The sequence below is a fragment of the Physeter macrocephalus genome, chromosome 21, assembly GCF_002837175.3.
Source record: "Physeter macrocephalus isolate SW-GA chromosome 21, ASM283717v5, whole genome shotgun sequence".
Lineage (NCBI taxonomy): Eukaryota > Metazoa > Chordata > Mammalia > Artiodactyla > Physeteridae > Physeter > Physeter macrocephalus.
Window position 1 is genome coordinate 33,505,924 of NC_041234.1, and position 21,105 is coordinate 33,527,028.

The 21,105-nt window shown below is 50.7% G+C and overlaps 1 protein-coding gene across 3 annotated transcripts in view; it reads right to left on the reverse strand.

Moving 5' to 3' along the window:
- IQSEC2 (IQ motif and Sec7 domain ArfGEF 2) overlaps positions 1-21,105 on the reverse strand; it is a 77,452-nt gene that overhangs the window by 40,540 nt on the left and 15,807 nt on the right. For all 3 annotated transcript variants that reach the window (XM_007116088.2, XM_055081838.1, XM_028482639.2), the window contains exon 2: positions 12,252-12,281. In XM_007116088.2, the coding sequence (XP_007116150.1) occupies positions 12,252-12,281 (30 nt within the window). The remainder of the gene's footprint in view (positions 1-12,251; positions 12,282-21,105) is intronic.

A 21,105-nucleotide genomic window follows, 5' to 3' on the forward strand; every position in this document is an offset into this window, starting at 1 on the left:
GAAGGAAGGAAGGAAGGAAGGAAGGAAGGAAGGAAGGAAGGAAGGAAGGAAGGAAGGAAGAAAAAAAGAAAAAACCACAAAGTCAAGAAAGAGAGGACGGCACTCGAACCACAAACAGAACACAACGACAACAGGGGGCAGCAGAGACGAAAGAGCTGGGCTGGGCCTCCTGTGTTCCAGGTGACTCCGTGGGGACCTCGGCCTCAGAGACACTGGGACACCACAGTAGGGAAGGGGGAAGGGAGCCCTCCTCACACCAGACGCCACACGGGTAGGGAAGAGGGGAGAGGGAAGGGTGGATGAAAGAGAAAGGGAAAAGGTGTATGGGGGGGGTTCCCCCTTAGAGAAGACCCTTCACAAGAAAGGAGGGAGGGATGGGGAGAAAAGAGGCTCTGGGTCCAAAGAGGGTGAAGAACCCAGGCCAGGGCGGGGTGGGGGGTGGGGGTGGTGCAGGAGACACTGGAGGAGGAGAGGGAAAGAGACAGAGAGAAACCGAAAGAGACAAGACAGAAAAGGAGAAAGACAGAGAAGGAGGAAGACAGTGAAAGGGCGAGACAAAAGACACAGAGAGAAGACGGGGAGAGGCAGAGAGTGCCAGAGCAAAGGACAGGAGAGGCGAGGGCGGAGGAGAGCTGACAAGGTCTCAGTGGTCTTGGTGACAGGATGGGACTCCGGCTGAGTGGGCGAGTGGGGCCCAGCGAGCCAGAGGACAGGGTGGTTCTTTGCTTCCAAGGCCAGTGCTGCGCCCCCAGCCTGGGGCAGGGCCCAAGCTCCGCCCCCCAGCGCTGTGCTCCCACCCTTAGCGTGGGGTCCAAAGGCCCCTCTGCCTCCTGCTTCCCACGATTAAAGTCCAGAGAAGGGGAAGGGGGAGGAGAGACAGCAGGGTAGTGAGGCCGAGGGCCCTGTCCCTGCCCTACCCAGCACAGGGCAGATGCTGGGAGTGAGTGCCAGGTCAGCCAGCCCCTGCCCCCCAGGAGCCCCTGAAGGCAGGTTGTGGTCAGGGCCTGGCCATTCAAGAGCCGAAGTAAAGGCCAGGAGATGTGGCTGCAGGCCAGGCCAGCTGCCCACTATCTCGCTTGCTGCGAACTGGAGAGGATGCCTAAATCTTAGAACCTTAACAGAGAATCCTGGAATCTGATACTCTTCTTATCAGAGACTCTGGAATAATTGGCATCAGCAGAACGACTGTTTCTCAAGTGCCATCTAAGTGCCAGTCACTGGCCCAAGTCCTTGACTCATTAAACCTGAGACTCAGAGACCCTTAGGCTGCTGGAATGTTGGTATCAGAGAGTCTCAGCTGTTGTGGACAGCCCCGCAGCGCCAAGCTAGGTGCCAGGGCAGCCACCAATCACACCCCTCACAGGCCACCGACTGCGCTGCTCAGGGCTCCAGGGTCCTTACAGAGATGGGCACCCAGATGCCCCCGGGCTCACCCACTTGAGCTGGCTCCCTCCCCCAAGCCAAAGGCCTCCAAGAGTCCAAGAGGGGAGCCAGGAACCAGGAAGCCAGGAGGCTGCTGAATCAGCAGCCCAGGGACCAGGTCCAGGCCTGGGCAGGAAGGGAGGGGGTCGGGCTGCAGGGTTGGGGGTGGGGGCCAGGTTCCTACCTGCTACTCCTCCCGGGGGGCTCCATGGGTCTGGACCTGTCCCGAGGGCAGGCCCCCTGGCCAGGGCGGTGCCTCTACCGCGTCACCACCCCCTCCTCCCCAGCCCTTCCCTAGAAGGAGGAACCAAGGAGGCGGGGCCAGGCCTGCTGGGCTATAGGCCAGACTGCAACTGGAAACTTTCCTCCTTCCCCTGCTCCCCCAGGAGGGCTGGGAACTCCTAGTACGAGGAAGCAGCTTTGAGAGCTTGAAGTGACTCCTCTGGGCCAAACCTCAGGCTGGGCTCACTATATGCACCTCTGTTGGAATCTCCCCAAGCACCCTGTCAAGTACATGTCACTAGCCCTATTCTCCCGAAGAGAAAATTGAGTTGTAGAAACATTAAGTAACTCGGCACAGGTAATAGAGCTAGTAAGTAGCAGAACCCCAAGATCAGGACCTGGTTTGGCCATTCCCATATCAGGACTCTGTCCCCTTGGCCATATTGCTGCCCTGTGAATACAGAAACCTTTCCATAGAAGCTTTTCACAAACATTCTCATCTTCCACAGAGTTAAAGAGACTCTGTGTGGTGGTTATGCTGGGATGCTCCAGTTCAAGTAAAATTCAAATCACCCATTTGGGGAAATCAAGATGAGGGCCCAGCCGATATTCTTGACCATTGCAATAAGCTCTCACTTTCTTCTGCGTTGTTTTCTGAACTGGCTAAGAGAAATGCTCCCTGAAGAGAAAAGCAAAAATCAGAAGACACGCCATTCACAATCTAGAGGCTGTTCTTCCAAGGAAATTGCCCCACCTGATTGTAGAGGGGGAAATTGAGGCCTGGAGAGGGGAAGAGTCTTACTAAAGGTCATACAGCCAGTCAAACTAGAATCCCCACCGACCTACCACAGTAATCTCTCTCTCCTCCTTATGTGGGCGGCTGGAGAAAGGAGACAATTTGGAGGATTTGAAGGGTGTGGGGTTCCTGAAGAGTACCCCAGATCCAGCTCAGAGGGCTCCTGTCCTTTCACAGCCCCAGAGCCCAGGCCCCTGGCTGTTCTGAGCCGAAGGCAGCCCTGGGAGGGGCCAGGGGGCCAGTGATCTAGAAGGAATAGGAGCTGACAGGCAACAGGCCAGCCTTCCTGCCTTCCTGCCTTCCTGCCTCCCTGCCGGGGCAGCTGGTTCCTCTCAAGAAAGCCAAAGCTGCTGAGAGAGATAGGCCCTATGGACCACCGCAAAGTTGGCATCTATGGGCCCTTCATGGCTTCTTCTTCCCCTGCCCACCCCCTAAAGCCCCGTGGTCTTCAGGGCTCTGGTCTCAGCCCCTGCTTTTCTTTCTCTCTCCCTCAGCAACTCTCTTGGCTCTTGTGGCAGCCGCACCTTGTGCCCATTTGCAGTTATTGTCCTAAGGGTGGCACCTGTGGCCCAAACCTTCACCTTGGCCTGGCAGAAGTTGAGAGACAGAAATTCTAGTCCTGGCCCTAAGGCTGATGCTGTGTGACCTTGGGCAAGCCCCTTCCCCTCTCTGGTGAGGCAAAGAGCTTACATTTTGGTGCCTGGCAGAGCTGGGTACAAGTCCCAGCTCTACAACTTTTCAGCTGGGTAACCCCTCTGAGGCACGGTTTGTTCATCTGTAAAAGGTGAGTGGCAACTCCTATCTCACAGGTTCTTGTGAGGTTTCAGTGAGACAAATAGGCACATGCTGAAAAGTCTCAGTTTGAGCCTGAGAGAGTATGATTCTTCTCCCAGGGAGGTAGAGGAGACTCTTGGGAAACCTGTTTGTTTCAGGCAGGGGAAGATTTCTAGGAAGATACCTCTTCATCTGGGCCACTCTTGGAATTCAGGCGTATCTGAGCCTGTTGGGGCGACTCATGTGATAACCCTGTAGGGGCTGAAGGGAAGAATGAGCTAAGGGTGAGGAGCCTGACCTGGCCGCAGGGCACTGGCAGGGCCTTGGTTCACTTACGCTACAGATCCTGTGAGCCAGGCGCTGAGCTGGGGGACAGATACGGCAGTGACTAAGGGCAGTCAGTGTCCTGATCTCATGGAGCTCATATCCAAGTGAGAGGAGACAGACATTATTCAACCACTAATGGAATTAAGCTGGGCAAAAAGTGGAGGTGGTGAGGGAGAGTGTTCCAGGCAGAGGAAACAACTTGGGCAAAGGACCTGAGGTGGTATTTCCAGGAACCACAAGGAGGCCAACGTGGCTGAGTGGAAAAAGCAAAGGGGAGATGAGCGAGACTGGAGATGTAGGCGGGGGCCCAATCATGCAGAGCCTGGAGGTCCTGATAAGGTTTCAGTATTTATACTAAGAGGAATTTGGAAGCCTGTGGTTCATGGATAGGCCTGGGGCGAGGAGTGTCTCTGAAGCCCCTAAAGTTGTATGAGATATATGAGTGAGTATGAGTGCATTTCTGGGGAGAACACTGCTTTCATTAGATCCTCAGATGGGTTTGTGATCCTAAAAGGGCAGGGAAACTCCTTACATGATTCCATTCACTGAGTGCCTACTATGAGCTAGTGTCAGGCATCCCAGGACCTTCTGTGAGCTGCCCCTCCCCCCCACTTCCAGGTGGTCTCAGCCTCCCCCCATCTTCAACCAGTGCTCCACCCAAACAGAAGTGCCTACAATTCTCTGCCACACTCTGCTGTCCGCCCTCACCTTTGCCTCTGCTCAAAAGACCCTTCCCCACCACCCTGCCCCCAGTGCCACCTCCCCACCTCGTTAGCTCCCCCTTGTTCCTCACAAGTCTGCTCAGAGGTGATGCCCTCTGGGAACCTGGCTTTGGGATCCCTCCCCTGTGTCCTGCCCACCCTGCGTTTCTCCAGCGCTGTCTATTCAGATGCTGTTGCCCCTTCTGGTCCAGGAGCTCGATGGGGACAGGGACCGTGTCTTATTCATTCCAGTGTCCCCAGCATCCGGCACAGGGCACCTAGTCAAACAGGTCAGCAGGTATTGGGAGACAGACAATCCACTCTGAGGTGGAGGCTGCAAGATGGGCTGCTGGACACTAGAGGGCACTGTGGCCACTGGAATCCTGGCCTGCCGCTGGCACTAGCCAGGCTGACCCAGGCTGGCCCTGGGACCAGGCAGGCAGGGAAGCATGAAAACTCTGCTCCTGGGTCCTGCAGCTCCTTGGCTCTGGGTCTGACTGACCGGGGTCCCAGTCCCAGCTTCCCAATTTACCTTCTGCCCCCTTTCCAGATTATCTCTCATGACAGCCCCATCCCGCTGCAGATACAGTTACAGTTCTTCACGAATGCAAGTACCAAACACTGCTCCACAGCCCTGGCACACTTTTTTGCTCTGTCTGCAACACTCTCCACTTCACCTCACCCCACCCCCACCCCTCACCAGGCTAACTTCTACTCATCCACCAAGTCTCAGTTTAGATGTCAGCTTGGAGAAGCCTCCCTGACCCTCAGGCTGGGTTGAGTACACTTCTGAGGTTCTACCACCACAGCACCCTACACTTCCCCTGTAATTGTCTGTTTCCTTATCTGCTTTCCTACCAGACGGTGAGTTTCCTCAGAGCAGGATTCTATTATTCATCATTGTATCAACCGCATTTAGTTTAGCACAGTGCCTGGCACGTTGTAGGTACTCAAGAAATTGTCCCATGACTAAGTGGATGGATGGATGGACAGATGGATGGATGACCTCTGGCAAGTCACTCTACCTCTCAAGGTTTCAGTTTCGCCCTCTGTAAAGTGGATCCAATCACCCTTACTTGGCAGAGCTGCCAGGAGGATTAAAGATAAGGTGTGTGGAATGCTCCCTAACAGTACCTGATACATAGTACACATTTTCTGAATCAAAGCATTTATTAAGTTGAAGGAGGCTTTGCCCTGAGCCTGGGATGATCTCTCCCACTCAGGCTTACCACCTATATGTGGAAGATGGACTTAACAATAATAAGAAAACTATCATTTTTATTAAAAAATAACAACAGCACCTGCTATGTGCCAGGCCAGAAGTAGGAGCTCCCTAAGGAGGCGGGCAGTCTCCAGCCTCAGCCAAAGGATGAAAGGCCCGGGCCGAGGTCAGAGCCATGGGCATTGCCCCTGCATCTGGAGAACAGTCATTACGTGCACAGCTGGTTCCAAACTCTTTACTCATAGGTGAAAACCTGTCTAAGGGGTCATTAATTCCCTCTGTAATTAATGTAAAAACTGCAGGGTTTGTATTAATGGAAAAGTAAGCTCAAGCGTCAAGTTGATAATATTGATAATGTGTGCTTGTAATTCTATACTGCAGATAACTATAAATTCAGTCACTGCACTAATAAAATGCGAAAATTCCTGAAACAGCCAAGAACTTGGTAGCAGCTGTACCATGAGTAGCATTATGCCAGTTGTTCTGAGGCTATGAAAATCACCGCACACTGGTGGCGATGGTGATATTCACTGTGCACTTAAAGGCTGTTTGGGCACAAAATAAGGGGAAATTTTTAGATAAAACAGGGCATTTTGATGCAAGAGCATGGAACTTGAAAGCATAGTGAGCAAAGGTCGACTTGCATTAGAGTAGGAACCAAAACCTTGATGGACGAGCAAGCTTACAATTGTGGGCCTCTGAGCAGACTACTCCCCAGGCTCTGACCTCGCTTGTGAACACATAAAAGCTGTGGGCACTGTAGAAGAAACACCAAGTCCCGAGTATTTGACCTCTACCCTCACCCACTTCTAGGAGAATCCACTCCCACCTACAGCCGCTTGCCGCCTCGTTTACCACAGGATGGACAGAAACGGTGCTGTCCCATGGGGGTGGGCCCTGAAGCTGGAAGGTCACATAGCTTCTAGGTTGGTGGCCACATCAGGCCACCTGAGAGCAGAGGAAGGCAGTCCAGAGAGAGGAGTCAGTGACAAAGAGATGACAGGGACCAGGCAAGTCATGAAAGACGGAGAGAGACAAGGCATGAGCCAGGGAGATGCAGAGATGCAGAGAGAGAGAGAGAGAGAGAGAGAGAGAGAGAGAGAGAGAGAGAGAGAGAGGGAGAGAGAGAGAAAGAGAGAGAGACCAATCTTGCTCCTTGACTTCTTGGTCCCACTTCCAGTTGGCGTGAGGCCTGGCTATACGTCATTTACTGCTCTTAGATTCTGTGAGGTGTAGCCTCACAATAGTCTCCCCCCCACCCACCCTTTATTCTTGAGCGCATTTGAGTGGGTTTCAGTTCCCTGCAACAAAGTGTACCCAGACTAAGACAGGGGAAAATTGGGGATATAAGTGCAGGGCTTGCATAAGCAAAAACGCATAAAGAACACTTAGGTAGGGAGGGGTGAATGCAGTTATAAAGTGTTTGTGTTTGTTCACCCAAATGCTCCCTCATTTCCTGACAGTTGCAACCACAGATACATGCTACAGTCGCACACTCACATACGCTGACATTCAGTGGACACCGAGACAAATGCAGCAACAACCAGATCTGCTTCTATGCAGACACCCTGCCGTGCATGGACACCCACCAGCACGCAGCGCTGCCCCTGCGCTCCTCACACCCGCACAGGTGCGGAGCCACACCAAGAACACAGTGGCACTGCCCGGGAGGCTCGGGCCTGGAACTGAGGCTCGACTGAGCTCTGAGCAGCCTCCCTCCCCAGCTGCCAAGTGACTCATCCCCAGGGCTGCTAATTAAAGCCAGGACAGAGGGGAAAGAGAGGAGGGGAGGGAAAGAGAGAGAAGGCAAGTTTATTCTGGTGCCAACCAGGCATGCAGCCAGCCTAGGGGTCACCCACTTCCTGGGGCTGGGCCAGGAGGGGGCAGGGGAACACTAACAGGAAGGGGAAGAAGGACCCCCTTACCCCTTCTTGCCCCTCGTGAGCTTCCTGGAAAAAGGTACCTCCTTTGGGAAAATTACCCATCCCCCCCCCCCACCTCCCTCCTCCTCCATCCCAGTCAGATTCAAGTTCTAGCCCCTCCAGCCTCTTGTCCTTACAACTGGCTTCTCCTCGTCAACACACTCCCATTTGGGCTTGCCAGAGCTGGCTCATCTGTGTCTGTAGCCCGCTTCCATCTCCCCCATGGATCACCCAACACAGGCCTGGTACATAGGGAATGCTCTGTTCGTGCTTCTGGAATACAACTGGGTTAACCCCGGTATAGCATGGTGACCGCAACTCTGATGGTCTGGATTCCGATCTGAGTTCTATGGGGGGGAGGGGGTAAATTATTTTAACTCTGAAAGCCTCAGTTTCCTCACCTGTAAAGTGGCTAGAATATATACTCTATAGGATTATTGTGAAGATGAAGTGAGAAAACACAGGTAAAGTGCCCAGCATGGTGGCCAGCATATATGGGCTTTAGCTATCACCCAGTAAGTGCTGCTGCCGCTGATAAATTATGCCCTGCCTCAGGCCTGGGGTAGCAGCAATTATACAGAGCTGAGTTCCAAGCCTGGATCCACCACATAGAACCCGGGGGAGCTCAGACAAGCCACATAAGCTCTCAGAGCATTGGCTCATATGTAAAATGGGGATTCACAATATGACACCATAAATTTACTGTAATGATTTGCGCCTGTCAAGGGGAGCCCAGCTCTCAGAAGTGGCTCCATGCACTGTAGCAGCGATTACTAAGGATAGCAGGAGGAGCGCAGACCTGTGGGGCCAAAGAAGCCCAGGAGGGAGGAAGCAGTCAGGGTGAACTAGGGCAGCCAGGGAAGGCACCCCAGAGTGCGCAGGGCTGGAGTTGGACCCACCAGAGCCAGAGAGCATTCAGCAGGTGGTAAGTGACAAGGTTCCAGGAAAAGGAAGTGGTGGGAACAGAGAACTGGGCAGGGCAGGCAACCAGGCTGCGCTGAACAGGAGGCAGCGCGGGAGGGAAGATTTGGAAGCAGCTGGGGCAGCTCTGGGGACTGGCGGTGTCTTGGACATATGGATGGGGGAACCACGGAAGGTCTGTGAGGTCTCAGCTACCCCAGATTGCCAGGAGGTCAAAACAAGAAAGAATCTTAGAGATTACCTAATCCAAACTCCCGTTGGACAGATGGGGGCACTGAGGCCCAGAGTGGGAGGCCTCCTCTGGGAACAGAGCCAGCGTTGGCTCCTCCTCCCACTTCTCCCGACGGCAGCGGCTCCTGTTGCCATGGGGACGTCCCTGGCTCTGCGGGTGTCAGCAGCTCCCCCACCTCCTCCCTCCTTCCCTAGCAACAGGCCACCTCCTCTGGCTCTCATCCTTGCGTGCCTGTCAACCCCGGCCTGGTCCCCAGGGCCCCCGAGTTCCAGCCGGACCCTCACTGCAGTGGCAGCACCTCGGGGCCTGGGCTCCCTCCTCTTCTGGTGGCAGAGGTATCAGCCCCTCCTGCCTCTCTGCTTTCAAGTTCTGCACCTCTCCACATATCTCAAGCTTGACTGCCCCATAAATGACAATGCATTGGGTTAGGGGATGGCGGAGGGCACTACAATATGTTGAGCCACCATTTTATGCTGAGCATTGCTTTAAGTTCTCTCATCAACCCAAAGAAGTCAGAATTATTGACCTCAGTTTACAGATGAGGAAAGTAAGGATCAGAGAAGCCAAGTGACTTTGCAAACAACACACAGCTAGGAAGCAGGCTCTGCTGAGAGCTAGTTTGTGACCTTGAGCCATCGCCAGTCCCTTTCTGGACCTGGATTTAAGGCGCCTGTAGGTCTGACAACTTCTCATGGATCTACAGGAAGTCCAGGCACCTTCCTCTGCCCACAGCCCTTTCGCAACACCAGCTGTTCAGCTCTAATTAGACTCCACACTTCCTCTGGCACCCCATACCTGGAAGCCCTCATGCCTGGGCCCTGCCACGGGGGGGTTTCAATCCACCGACCCTGCTCATTCCTTCCCATTCCACTTCCACAACAGCCGAAGTCTAGCTCCTTTCCTTCGTGTTTCTTCTACCCTCCTAAACTTTCCCCTCCACACACACAATGTTTATTAGATGACAACCCCGGGGCTCCAGGGGGGAAATAGATCTGTTCAAAGTCACATAACTAGAAAGCGACCTGGCCATAAATGGAACCCTTTGCCCAGATCCAGTTGCTGCCCTTTCTGTGCTGCAGAGCCCCGCCTCTCTCCTCCAGCCTCCCCCGGCTCCCACTGATGACAGAAGGTGTCTGTGACCCAGTCCCGACCAGACCAGTTCTGAACTTTAACACTTGCTCCTTTCCTGTCCAGATCTGTTTTAGCCCGACTGACTGCCTCCACCCAGCCCCCCTCACCTCCGATGCCTTCTGGTTTCATTTTCAGGGATGCCCTCCTTACGCAGTCTGCGTGTCAGTCCTCCATGACCCAGCTCAGACACCACCTTCTCCAGGAAGCTCTCCCTGACCCCTAACTGAAGTGAGCTCAAGAATTTACATGCAGGTCCTGAGAGCATCCTCAGATGACCCCACCCAGCTCTGGTTCCAAGTTAAAGGATCTTCCCACCATATTTGCAAGATTTTGCCCCACAAGTGCTATTTTAGGCCCCTTCAACAGTCCAAGTTTGACCCTTGCTTCCACAGCTGCTGAGTCTTCAAGGTCCCTGTAGCCTCCTTGACTGTAGGTCCAGGGCGGATATCGGGAAGTACATCTCAGTAAAACAAATACCAGCTTTGGAAGCAGACAGCCCAGGGTATGAGTCAGAGTGATGCCACCCTGCCCCATTGCTCTTATTTCCTTGGGCAAGGCACTGACCCTCTGGGGAACCTCATTTTCCTCATGTGTAAATCAGGGATCCCGATCCATGCCTAATAGGGCTGTTGTGAGCATTAAATAAGATCACGTTCAGAGTTCTTAGTATGTGAGGAGCAAATGATAACTGCTCTGATTACTAATATTAGGATGAGGATGAGGATGATTATTATTATCTGCAAGGCTGTCAAGAGCTCCTGCAGGGATGGCGTGGGCAGGGCTCTGGGCTTGGTGCCAGGCAGACCTGGGTTTGAATCCTGGCTCAGCCATAAATAAGTTGCATGGCTGTGGGCAAAACCCATAACCAGCCTGAGCCTCAGTTTCCTCAACTGTAAAATAATGATGATAAGGGCAGCCCAGGTTCCACCTACAGTGTCACTGGGAGGATCAAACAAAAGAAAGTCCCTGACAACTTCTGTAGGTTGTAAAGGCCCAACGTACATCATCATATGATTTATGATTATAATAACTATTAAACACCCTGAGCTATAGGTCCTAGGAACTCCCCTGCCAGGAAGAGCTAGAGACGCCTTCAGTCGCGTTCCTTGACAAGTCGCAGGCATATCAACGGGGATGCCTGGGGGCCTGTGCTTGGAGTCAGCGCAAGCTGTCTTTCTCCAAACCCACAGTGGGACACTGGGATCAGTGTCCTTTGCTAGACCAGTGCCTTCCTAAATGCTAGGACAGGCTGTGCCCAGGCCATACTCCTTGGCTGCATGCCGGGACTAATTGCATCTCGTCATATAGCCCTTGCCTGGACACTAGGCCTGACTGTATCTATCACACTTCCCCTGCTTTCCTGCTGGCTGAAGTGTGCTCCCATCCCACAGCCCCTACCTTGGCCCAGGGCACCAGTGTGCTCTTCCCATCCCCCCTGCCTGGGATGCTAGGACACAGCGTGTCTCATTACGCACCTCCGTCTGGACGCTGGGATCCTCTGCCCCCCTCCCATATCCACTGCCTGGATGCCAGGACCTGGGCTGCTGCATATGGTTGGACAAGCAGTGCCTTGCACAAGGGTTCACAGCCAAGAGGGTATGAGTCGCGGCTGAAATTCAACCTGTGCTCTACTCACTGAGCCACGAACCCTGGTGAGGGGCTGCAGGAGCCCTGTGGAAAGGGAACATTCCTCCAACTGATCCACGCGGTGGGTTCTACTCTTCACATAGGTACTATATATGTTAGTTGCAGCCCTGGCTGGAACCGAGTGAGCCCATCTCATGCCTCTGCTGCCTGGACCCATCTCATTTCAGAGGCCCACTGCATCACCCCTGGCCTGGATGCTCTCTGACTGGGCCCCACCCTGAGCCCCCCATCATTCCCACATAGTCCCTATCCTTGACACTTGTGTTTTCACGAAGCTTCTGATGGGTTAAGGCCTGGGAAATGCACTAACAGTCCTTGTCCCTACCCCAGTTTTACCCCCAAATGGCAGATTGATCACACCCTGAAAACTTACTGATTGATGCTTGTAAACCTTTTTCACCAAGCATGCAAAAAAAAAAAAAAAAAAAAAAGGGCGCTTGTTACACTTAAATATAAGGTATATTTAAGTGTAACATTACCTTAAATATAAGGTATATTTCTAATGACTGGAATGTGTCACATCAAAAGTCCATCCAAACCACACTACTCAGAGCTAGTGCAGGTCAGGGTGGAGCACAAATGCCAGACCAGGGAAGCCCCGTTTCTATCGTGTCCCCTTCTCCCGAGAGGAGAGGGGGAGAAGGTCCCGGGTCCAGAGCTGACCTCTCTGCAGGTCGGCTTTCCCATCTGCGTAGCTCCCATGAGCCCCTCCAGTGTTCAGCCGAGCCCCCAAATCAGCTAGGGTCAGAAAGACTAAGGAAGAGTTTTCAACCCCCTCCCTATGCTTGCCCCCTCCCCACCCCTAATACCAGTGGGACAAAACCCCTGGAGTTGGCCCCCGCCCCTCCCATGGATCCCGAAGTGACAAGCCAGAGGCCCCCACCCCAGTCCCTGCCCCAACTCCCAAGTACTACTAAAGAAAGGAGGTACTGACCTGACTGTTCTGGAATTCTCACCATCAGATCTGAAAGAGAAACAGAGAAAAAACCCAACAGTCAGCATATGCCCTCCACTCCTCTCCTCCCTCTACCCTACGCAGCGGCCCTGACACCTAGCACGCACCATGAAAATGCAGGGTAGGGCATTTCGTGCAGAGAGAATGGCCAGTGCAGAGGCCATGAGGTGGCGGAGGGCCTGACCAGTTGTTGGGACAGGCAGGAGGACAGCGTGGCCAGGGTGGAATGAGTGGGGGGAAGAGTGGTTGGAGGTGAGGTCAAAGGAGGTGCCAGGAACCAACCATGTTCTATCCTAGTGGGTCACGGTGAGAAGCCTTCCTCGGAGTGGCTGAGAGGCAGCCTGCGGCTGTGGCCAGGGGCAGAGCCCGAGGTTTAAACACAGAGAGACCAAGCCCCAGATAGTGGCTCTGCCACTTACCAGCCCTGTGACCTGGGCAAATCACCTCCCTGCTTGGAATCTGAGCCTCAGTCTCCTCACTTGTAACACGAGGCCAATCCTTGCAGGGCTGTGGGATGATTAAGCCCTTTGCAGCCCAGCAGACAAATGCCAGGTATTATTAACAACATAGAAAAGGCTTTGCCAATTGCCTGGTCCAACCTGCTTATTTTCTGGATGACAAGAATGAGGCTGAGAGGGGTGAGTGAGTCAGCTGCTGGGCTCCTTTCTACTACATTGGTCTGCCTTCTTCATTGTGAGGCCCCCTCAGAGGCAAAGGAAGGGCAAGAGAAGACAGTGGCACTGAGAACAGCTTTGAGGGGACTGAGAGAATGAGTGAAACCGGACCCACACCCACTCCGGCTGTTCCTCCCTAAAAGAATGTGTGTGTGTGTGTGTGTGTGTGTGTGTGTGTGTGTGTGCGCGCGTGTGTGTGTGTGTGTGTGTGTGTGTGTGTGTGTGTGTGTAGGGGAGGAACAGTGGAACTGTCCTTGGGGGTGGGGAAAGGGAGGAAGAAGGACCAGGGCACTTGGAAGAAGCGGGGAGAGTGTGTGAAGTGGCTTCCCTGTCCCCTCTGTCCTCTTCTTCCTCCTTTTCTCCCCTCCCTCCCCCACCCCCACTCCCACTGCAGACTTCGGAGGAGACAGAGATGAACACATCACAGGCTCTGTCCTCAGGTGAGAGAACCAAGACGCGACCTTAGTGAGGGGACCTGAGTGGGGGGAGAGTCGTCTATGCTGAGTGCAAAGTGAGAGGGACACGCGGGGAGGGGAGGCGGAGCTGAGAGTGAGTATTTGTTGGAAGAGTGAATGGAGCGCCCACCGGCCAGGTGGGGCATGCAAGCATCTGGGTGCAGGAGCGCAGGCAGTGGGTGAGGCCAGTGCTTCCAGTTCTGCTACTTACTAGCCATATACTCCTAGGGAAGGCACTCCCCGATGTCCAGCCTCAGCTTTCTCACTTGTAAAATGATATGACATGACAGGGGAGGGGGGCAGGAGGGTGGGGTGGCCGTGAGGTTCAACCTGGCACAGTGGACAACAGTGGGTCCAATCGTTAGCCTTTGCAGCTAACGGGACAGAGGACCAGGGCCACAGAGCACCTTTTCACATTTATTAAAACTTTCCATCTCACTCTGCAGCAACAAGATTTCTTCTCAGGCCTGGCTCAATTATTCGCAGGTACCAGATCAGATGGGCCTAATTCAATGACTCCCCAACTGTCAAGAGAATGGAGGTTAAGCCCCTCAGCCTTTCTCCCTAACACAAACCCTCTGCTCCAGGCAGGCTGGTCTCCTCACCACCCCACCCCAAAACCCCCAGCACACACGTATTCAATCTACTATATACCAGGCTCCGACTCAGGAATATAAACCCTCAAGTTGCTCACAGACTGGCCCCTTACCTCAATTTATTATACTTCAGAGCATAAGCCACATATATAATCGTCTCCACTGGCATGTGAACAATCACTGGGCACCTACTATGTACCAGGCAGGGTGGCAGGCTCTTTTGGTACATGACCTCCTTTGATCCTGCAAAGTGGGAATTACTCATGCAATTTTAAGATGATGAAACTGAGACTCAGAGAAGTTGAAATGATTTGCCCCATGGCACACAAGTAGCGGAGCTTGGCCTGGACCCCACAGCTCGTGCTCTTACCACCACGCTCCACTGCACCAGCAGCTCAGTGCTGGGCACTTACGCATCGTTAAGGTGAGTTCCCTTATCCTCGTCCCCCAAAGTCAGGACAGGCACTTCCTGACAGGCTCTTTCTTAGGCGAGATTACCAGATATGTACCTCTGCTCCAAAAGCACTTCTGTATGATGTTACAGCCCTCAAGATGGCAGCTACGGGGAGCAAAAGAGCTCCACGCCATGAGGCAGAGTGAATTAGCCAGCTCTGCTCACTGTGGACTGATTCTTACTAGTTCGAGGGTATACGGCATCTTATGACCCTCAATGCGGGGGTGCATGCCACCTCAGGGGTTTACAGGCTCTTATGCGTTTAGTATACAAATTATTAGTTACATCTAGAGAACCATCATCATTAACACTGTGCTATCCTACACCTCTTCAGGACTAATGCCCAGCCCAGTAGTCAATCCACCCCTTACTCCATGAAGCTGGACTGCCATTCTTTTGTGAGGTAGCACAGACGTAGAAAGAATGCTGGGCTCTATTATGGCTCATTCCCTAACTGGCAGCATAGAATTGGAGAAATCACTGCTCTCTGGACCTTGGTTCATCATCTATAAAACAAGGGGGCTGTGTTAGTTGAGTTCCAATCTTCAGGCCCTAAGATACTTAGTTTCTTCAGAATCCCAAAGTTTCTCTCTTTTATCAATTGGGTTCAGCTACTTATGGGTAGAAACAAAGACCCAGGGTACCAGACCTCCCCTCCTTTTATCAATCCATGTCAGGAAAGGAGATGGATTTCTCCTGCTACTCCTATGGCTTTTTCCCAATGGAAGGCCACTTCAGACCCCAGGGTTCTCAAAAGGCTTGTCTATGCCAATTCCCATCCTCAAGAGTAATGCTCAATAAACAGTAACTGATTGAAGCCTATGAGTATAGTGACCATATTTTCTGAACCAAAAACTCAGGCATGTAATGAGACCAAGGATTTTGACGTTGCTGCTTCCAGGTACAAGGGGCAATCTGGCAGATGGGAGAATAAATGGCAAAATATCGACAGTTCTTGAACCTTTGGGGGACTTAGGGGGACAACAGGGCAGAATAACTCAAAAGAATATAAGCCTTTGAGTTGCCATACTGGGGTTTCTGCTCCCACCTCCTGACTGGATTCCCTGCCTCTCATTTTGACCCTCCAAGCTATCTATAAACAGTACCTGGGAACACAATAAGGTGCCTCTCTCCCAAGAACCTGGAATTAGATAAATAAGGTTGTCCTCTAAGACCTAAACTAATAAACAAAAAACGCATCAGAAACGAGATATGCAAAGTTACCTGAGAAAAAGAGACTGTTTCTCAAGCAGCATTTGAGCAACATGTCTACCAAGGCAGGTGTCCAACAGAAAGGAGATTGGACACGAACAGAAGTACATTTTTTTTTTTTTTTTTTTGGCGGTACGCGGGCCTCCCAGACCGGGGCACGAACCGGCGTCCCCTGCATCAGCAGGCGGACTCTCAACCACTGCGCCACCAGGGAAGCCCCAGAAGTACATTTCTTAAAGGAGACTTGAAGAGCTACTGTGTACAGGGCTCCTCCTAGAAGTGTCCTGAGGAGAAAGAGGTGGGTACCCTGGCCCAGGGATCATACAAGTCTCTCTAAAAGCTAAGAACCAGCCCTGGGGCAGCCAGGCAACTGATCTCCCAAACATCAACTTGTCTAACTGCAAGTCTCTTCAGTGGGCAACCACCTTCTCTCACTGGCTGCTAAAGGAACATCTCTCAAGCACAAATCAGTTGATGTGGTTCTGCTGCTTCAAACATTCAATAATTTTCTCACCGATAATTTTCCCACAGACGATTTTCCCACAGACTTCCGTGCCAGTCAAGCCCAAACTCTCGAAAGCTCTAAATCGTACTCCGCCCTCCCATCTACTTTCTTAGAACATCTGGTATTTGTTCCCTGGAACACTCTTGCTCCTCTTTATGTTTTTAAAAATTATTTTAAATTTTATTAAAGTGATATGTAAACTAGTTAAAAAAAGTCAAATTCTGAAAGGATCTTAAAAATAAATGTTTCCTTTTCAACTCTCTTAGTTACCTTTTTCTGAGTTTACTTTCATATTTCTAAAGTATACGCTTATATTGCTAATCCATTTTTGGCATTTTTGTGTGTGTGTGCCCTTTAAACATTTTTTTTAACCAAAGTAATACATGCATATAGATTTTCAAGTCACATAGTACTGCAAGGATTAAAACAAAACAAAACACACAAATTCCCCACTCTACCCCTCCCCACCCCCAACTCCCACTCTCAGAGACAAACTGTTTTCAAGTCTTAACAATTTTTTCGGGTATTTATCTCCTCATTTCTAAGGAACACATGCATACTTCTATTTCTTGATTTATTTTTTTCAGTTTTGTATATCATGTACTGAATTCCTACTGTGCAGGGAGAGGGTAGGGGGCTCCCTAACACACACAACCGCCTCTAGCCCCCAGTTCTTATGCGGGTGCACTGTCCTTCCTTCCCGTTCTATCACTGTAGTTATAGCACAAAGTTTTGGTTAAATCAATATTGGTGGCTTACATTATTATGACTGCATGGATACTAATAATGAGTAAATCACATCATTTGCTATAATTACATTTTCCTTCCCATACAACTTTTTCTTTTCCCTGGTGTTGATGACTATTCTTTTTTCTTTTTTCTTTTTTTTTTTTTTTGCTTGCTTAGTTTTCTTCATGTATATGATCAATTCTCCCCAAACTCTGTGAGTAGTGCATTTCTCTTCTCAATGTGTTCTGACACATCAGGTAATCCATCAGATTTTTTTTTCCTTTGAGACATCATTCTCGCTGCAATCCAGACTGGTTGCTCTCCAGGTCTGCACAAGGTTGCCCGTAGATCTGCTCCCTTCTCCATCACTCTGGGATTCCCTTCACCTCTCTTCTGTGTTAATTTCCTGTTTCCTGGATTCCTTGGCCTTTTTTCTGAGTTTATGGCTGCATTTTGCTGGAGCACACTCTCCAGTGCTTCCTGAGAAAGGAGGCCTAGGACATAAAATCTTTAGCTCTCCCTTGTCTGAAGATGTCTCTACTGCGCCCTCACCCTTGATTGATAATTCAACTGAGTATAGGCTTCTAGGTTGGAAATTATGGTCTGTCAGAATTCTGAGAACACTGCTCCATTGCCTCCTAGCTTCCAGTGCAGCTGTTGAGCAGTCCAATGCCATTCTTTTTCCTGATCCTTTGTACATGATATGTTTTTCTTCTGGAAGCCTTTAGGATCCTCTCTTTATCCCTGGTATTCTGAAATTGCACCGTGGCGTACCTTGGTGGGTTTTTTTTTTAATCATTTATGTTGCTGGTTACTCGGTGGGATATTCATTCCTTTAGTTCTGGGACGTGTTCCTGTATCATGTCTTTGATCCTTTCCTTTCTGCTGTTTCCTCCATTCTCTATTTCTGGAACTCCTATTGTTGGATGTTGCAGTTCCTCAACTGATCCTCCCGTGTTCTCATCTTTTCTCTTCTGTTGTCCATCTTTTTGCCTTGTTATTCTGCTTCCTAGGATATTTCCTCAACTTTTATTTTCTAATCCTTCTCCTGAAATCTTTATGTTGGCTCTCACTATCTTAAATTTCCCAGGTTTCTTCCCCTCCCTTCATTACCTCTTGTTCCTTCCAAGTTTTTTGGTTTGTTTGCTTTTTGGGTCATTCTTGCAGGTTGATGGGCTTCCTCAAATAGCCTTGTACTATCTGATCATCTCTGGCTACCTAAGGCTTGTTTTTTTTTTTTTAAATGCCAGTTACATTGAGGTTTAATTTACATAAAATGAAATATACCTACCTTAAGGGTCCTTGGCTGGTGAGCCCTGGCGATCAGTTCCCATGACAGGAAGCTCTGTGTGTAGATGGAGCTGGCCAGGTGATGGGCTTCACTACAGAGTTTATGGGCTGAGAGCCTGTTCTTTTGTTGGAGGACTCCCACATGTCATCTTTTGGAGGCCTCTGTCTGGGGTCTTTCAGTTTCCCCAGAGAAGAATCTTTTTCTGTCTCATGTGCTCCTGACTTTGGTGTTCTGGAAGTAGGCAAGTGGAAGGAGGCTGGGATTCCACTGCTTTAGGGTACAGATCCCTTTGCTTGCAGCCCTGTTTCACCGCTATCTGTGCTTCACGGAACCTCTGATTCCCGAGCATTTCTGGGGCTTGCTGGGTGGACTAGTTTACTTCTGGTCAGCATCCCGACCTTGTGTTTCTACCTTTTTTATTCCTTTACTCATATTTCAGTGGGATTTGGGGAAGCAGCAGAGATAAATAAGTTTACTCAATTAGTTGTGTTTAACAGGAAGCTCCCCTTCGTATTCCAGCCAACTCTTATTCATCCTCCGTGACTCATCTAGGCAAGACTTCCTCCAGGAAGCTTATCTTAATGTCCCTAAGTTGGATGAGGGGCCCCTCCTCTGTTCTCCCCCAGGATCCTTTTCTTGCCTCCATCACAGCTCTGATCAAACTGTTTTGAAAGTGTCTGTTTCCATGCCTGATTCTTCCTGTAGACTGGGGCCTCCTGGCAGTCTGGGGCCATGTCTTAGTCATACCTGTGCCCCCAGTTCCCAGCGTCTGGTCCACAGGGGTACAGAGTAAATATGTGATGATGGATTGAATGAATAAATGAATGACTATACGTATGAATCAGACCCAGCCAGAGGGACCATCTAGAAAGGGAAAGAAGCTGAATACAATTGTTCTTATACAAGGCCAGTTCCCTAAAAGCTGTATGTGCAAAGATGCCTACTGCAGCATGATTTAAACCTGTGAAGGACTTCCCTGGTGGCACAGTGGTTAAGAATCCACCTGCCAATGCAGGGGACACAGGTTTGAGCCCTGGTCCGGGAAGATCCCACATGCTATGGAGCAACTAAGCCCATGCGCCACAACTACTGAGCCTGTGCTCTACAGCCCGCGAGCCACAACTACTGAGCCCGCGTGCCACAACTACTGAAGCCCGTGCGCCTAGAGCCCATGCTCAGCAACAGGAGAAGCTGCCGCAGTGAGAAGCCTGTGCGCTGCAACGAAGAGTGGCCCCGCTCGCTGCAACTAGAGAAAGCCCGCACGCAGCAGCAAAGACCCAGCGCAGCCATAAATAAATAAACAAACAAAGAAACAAATAAAAACCAGTGAAAAAAATAGGCCCAGCATGTTGAGAGGATGGTTAAGTACATTATGGTATATCAGTTGCCATTAAAAATGATGCTTCTGAAGAATATGCAGTTACATGGGGAAATGTTCAAACGAACAAAGCAAGAAAAAATTGTATGTGCTATATTATTTCAATCAGATGAAAAGAATGCAGAGAATAAGGGAAATACATCAAATGTTCAGAGTAGCTGCCTCTGTGTGTTGTAATTATGGCTGTTTTCCTCCTCTACTTTTCTAAGTTTTTCTAAATTTTCGAATGGAAGAATGCATTAAGTGTATACTTTTTAAAAACTTCCTAAGAAATGAAGTATCCTGAGATACTTATGAACAAAATATTGTGAAAGGGACCCAAGGGTCTGTGTACACTTCTAGTGGCACTTGCTGGGAAGGCTCCATTCTTCACTGGCCAGAGACCCGGAAGGCCCAGGCCCATGGAACACCAGCCCCACCGCAGCCCCCACCCCCACTGCAAAGCAGGACCTAGTTCAGGAAGCCAAAGGAGGAGGATCACGGAGCCCAGCTTTTTACAAATTGCAATATCATAGGCTGTACTGGGAAACAGAAGGTCCTACACTGGACATCACACTTCAGAGGCCTCTCTCTGTGAGGTAAAGGGTCTGTGGGGCCAAGATAATATGCCCATCAGGATCTCTGGCCCTCTCCCTTCTAGACTGCACTCAGGTACCTGGAACCCAGAATTCCCTGTCCATATTTCTTGAGCTTACTTGCAGGAATTGTGTGGTCTTATTATCCAGGTCCATCTGCTAGGCCCAGTGGGTGGTCAATGGGAAGGGAAAATAGACAGGGTTTGGATGTGGGCTGGGGTATCCATACACATCTCAAGGCTCCATATGAACTACAGGTGGGAAGAGAAGGGGGAAGGGCCAATGGCCTCAACTGGTACCTTGCATGGGCTGCACAAACATAGAAGCAGGCAAGTCCATAGGTCCCGAGGCCTCAAGGTTGGTAGAAGGGCCTACCTTGAGTGTTAGACAGATCTAGGTTCAAATCCATTTATTTGCTGTGCAACCATGGATGAGTCCATTCCCCTCTCTGAACCTCAGCTTCCCCAACTATAAAATAGGTATAATAATTCCAATCTCAGAGAGTTGTTGTGAGGCTTGCTGGTGGCACAATGGCTTAGAGGTTATGAACACAGGCTTTGGGTCAGACAGGCCGAGGTTTGAATCCCAGCTCTGCCCCTCCTAACTATGTGATTTACATCTCTAAGGCACAGTTTGCTCACCAATATTATAAAGAAAATAATAGCACTAACGTGATAAAGTCCTTGGAAGGATTATGGTTGTAATGAGTATGTAATAACATTAGAAAATGCTTACATGAGAAAAGGCTGCTTTTATTAATGGGTGTGCAAATATTGGCTATGGTAGGGTTGACCAGCCTTCTGTACTCCCATCCTCCTGCCCAGCTTTATTTTTCCCCATAGCACTTACCACTATTTGACTTTTTTTTTTTTTTTTTTTTTTTTTTTTTGGTACGCGGGCCTCTCACTGTTGTGGTCTCTCCCGTCGCAGAGCACAGGCTCCGGACGCGCAGGCTCAGCGGCCA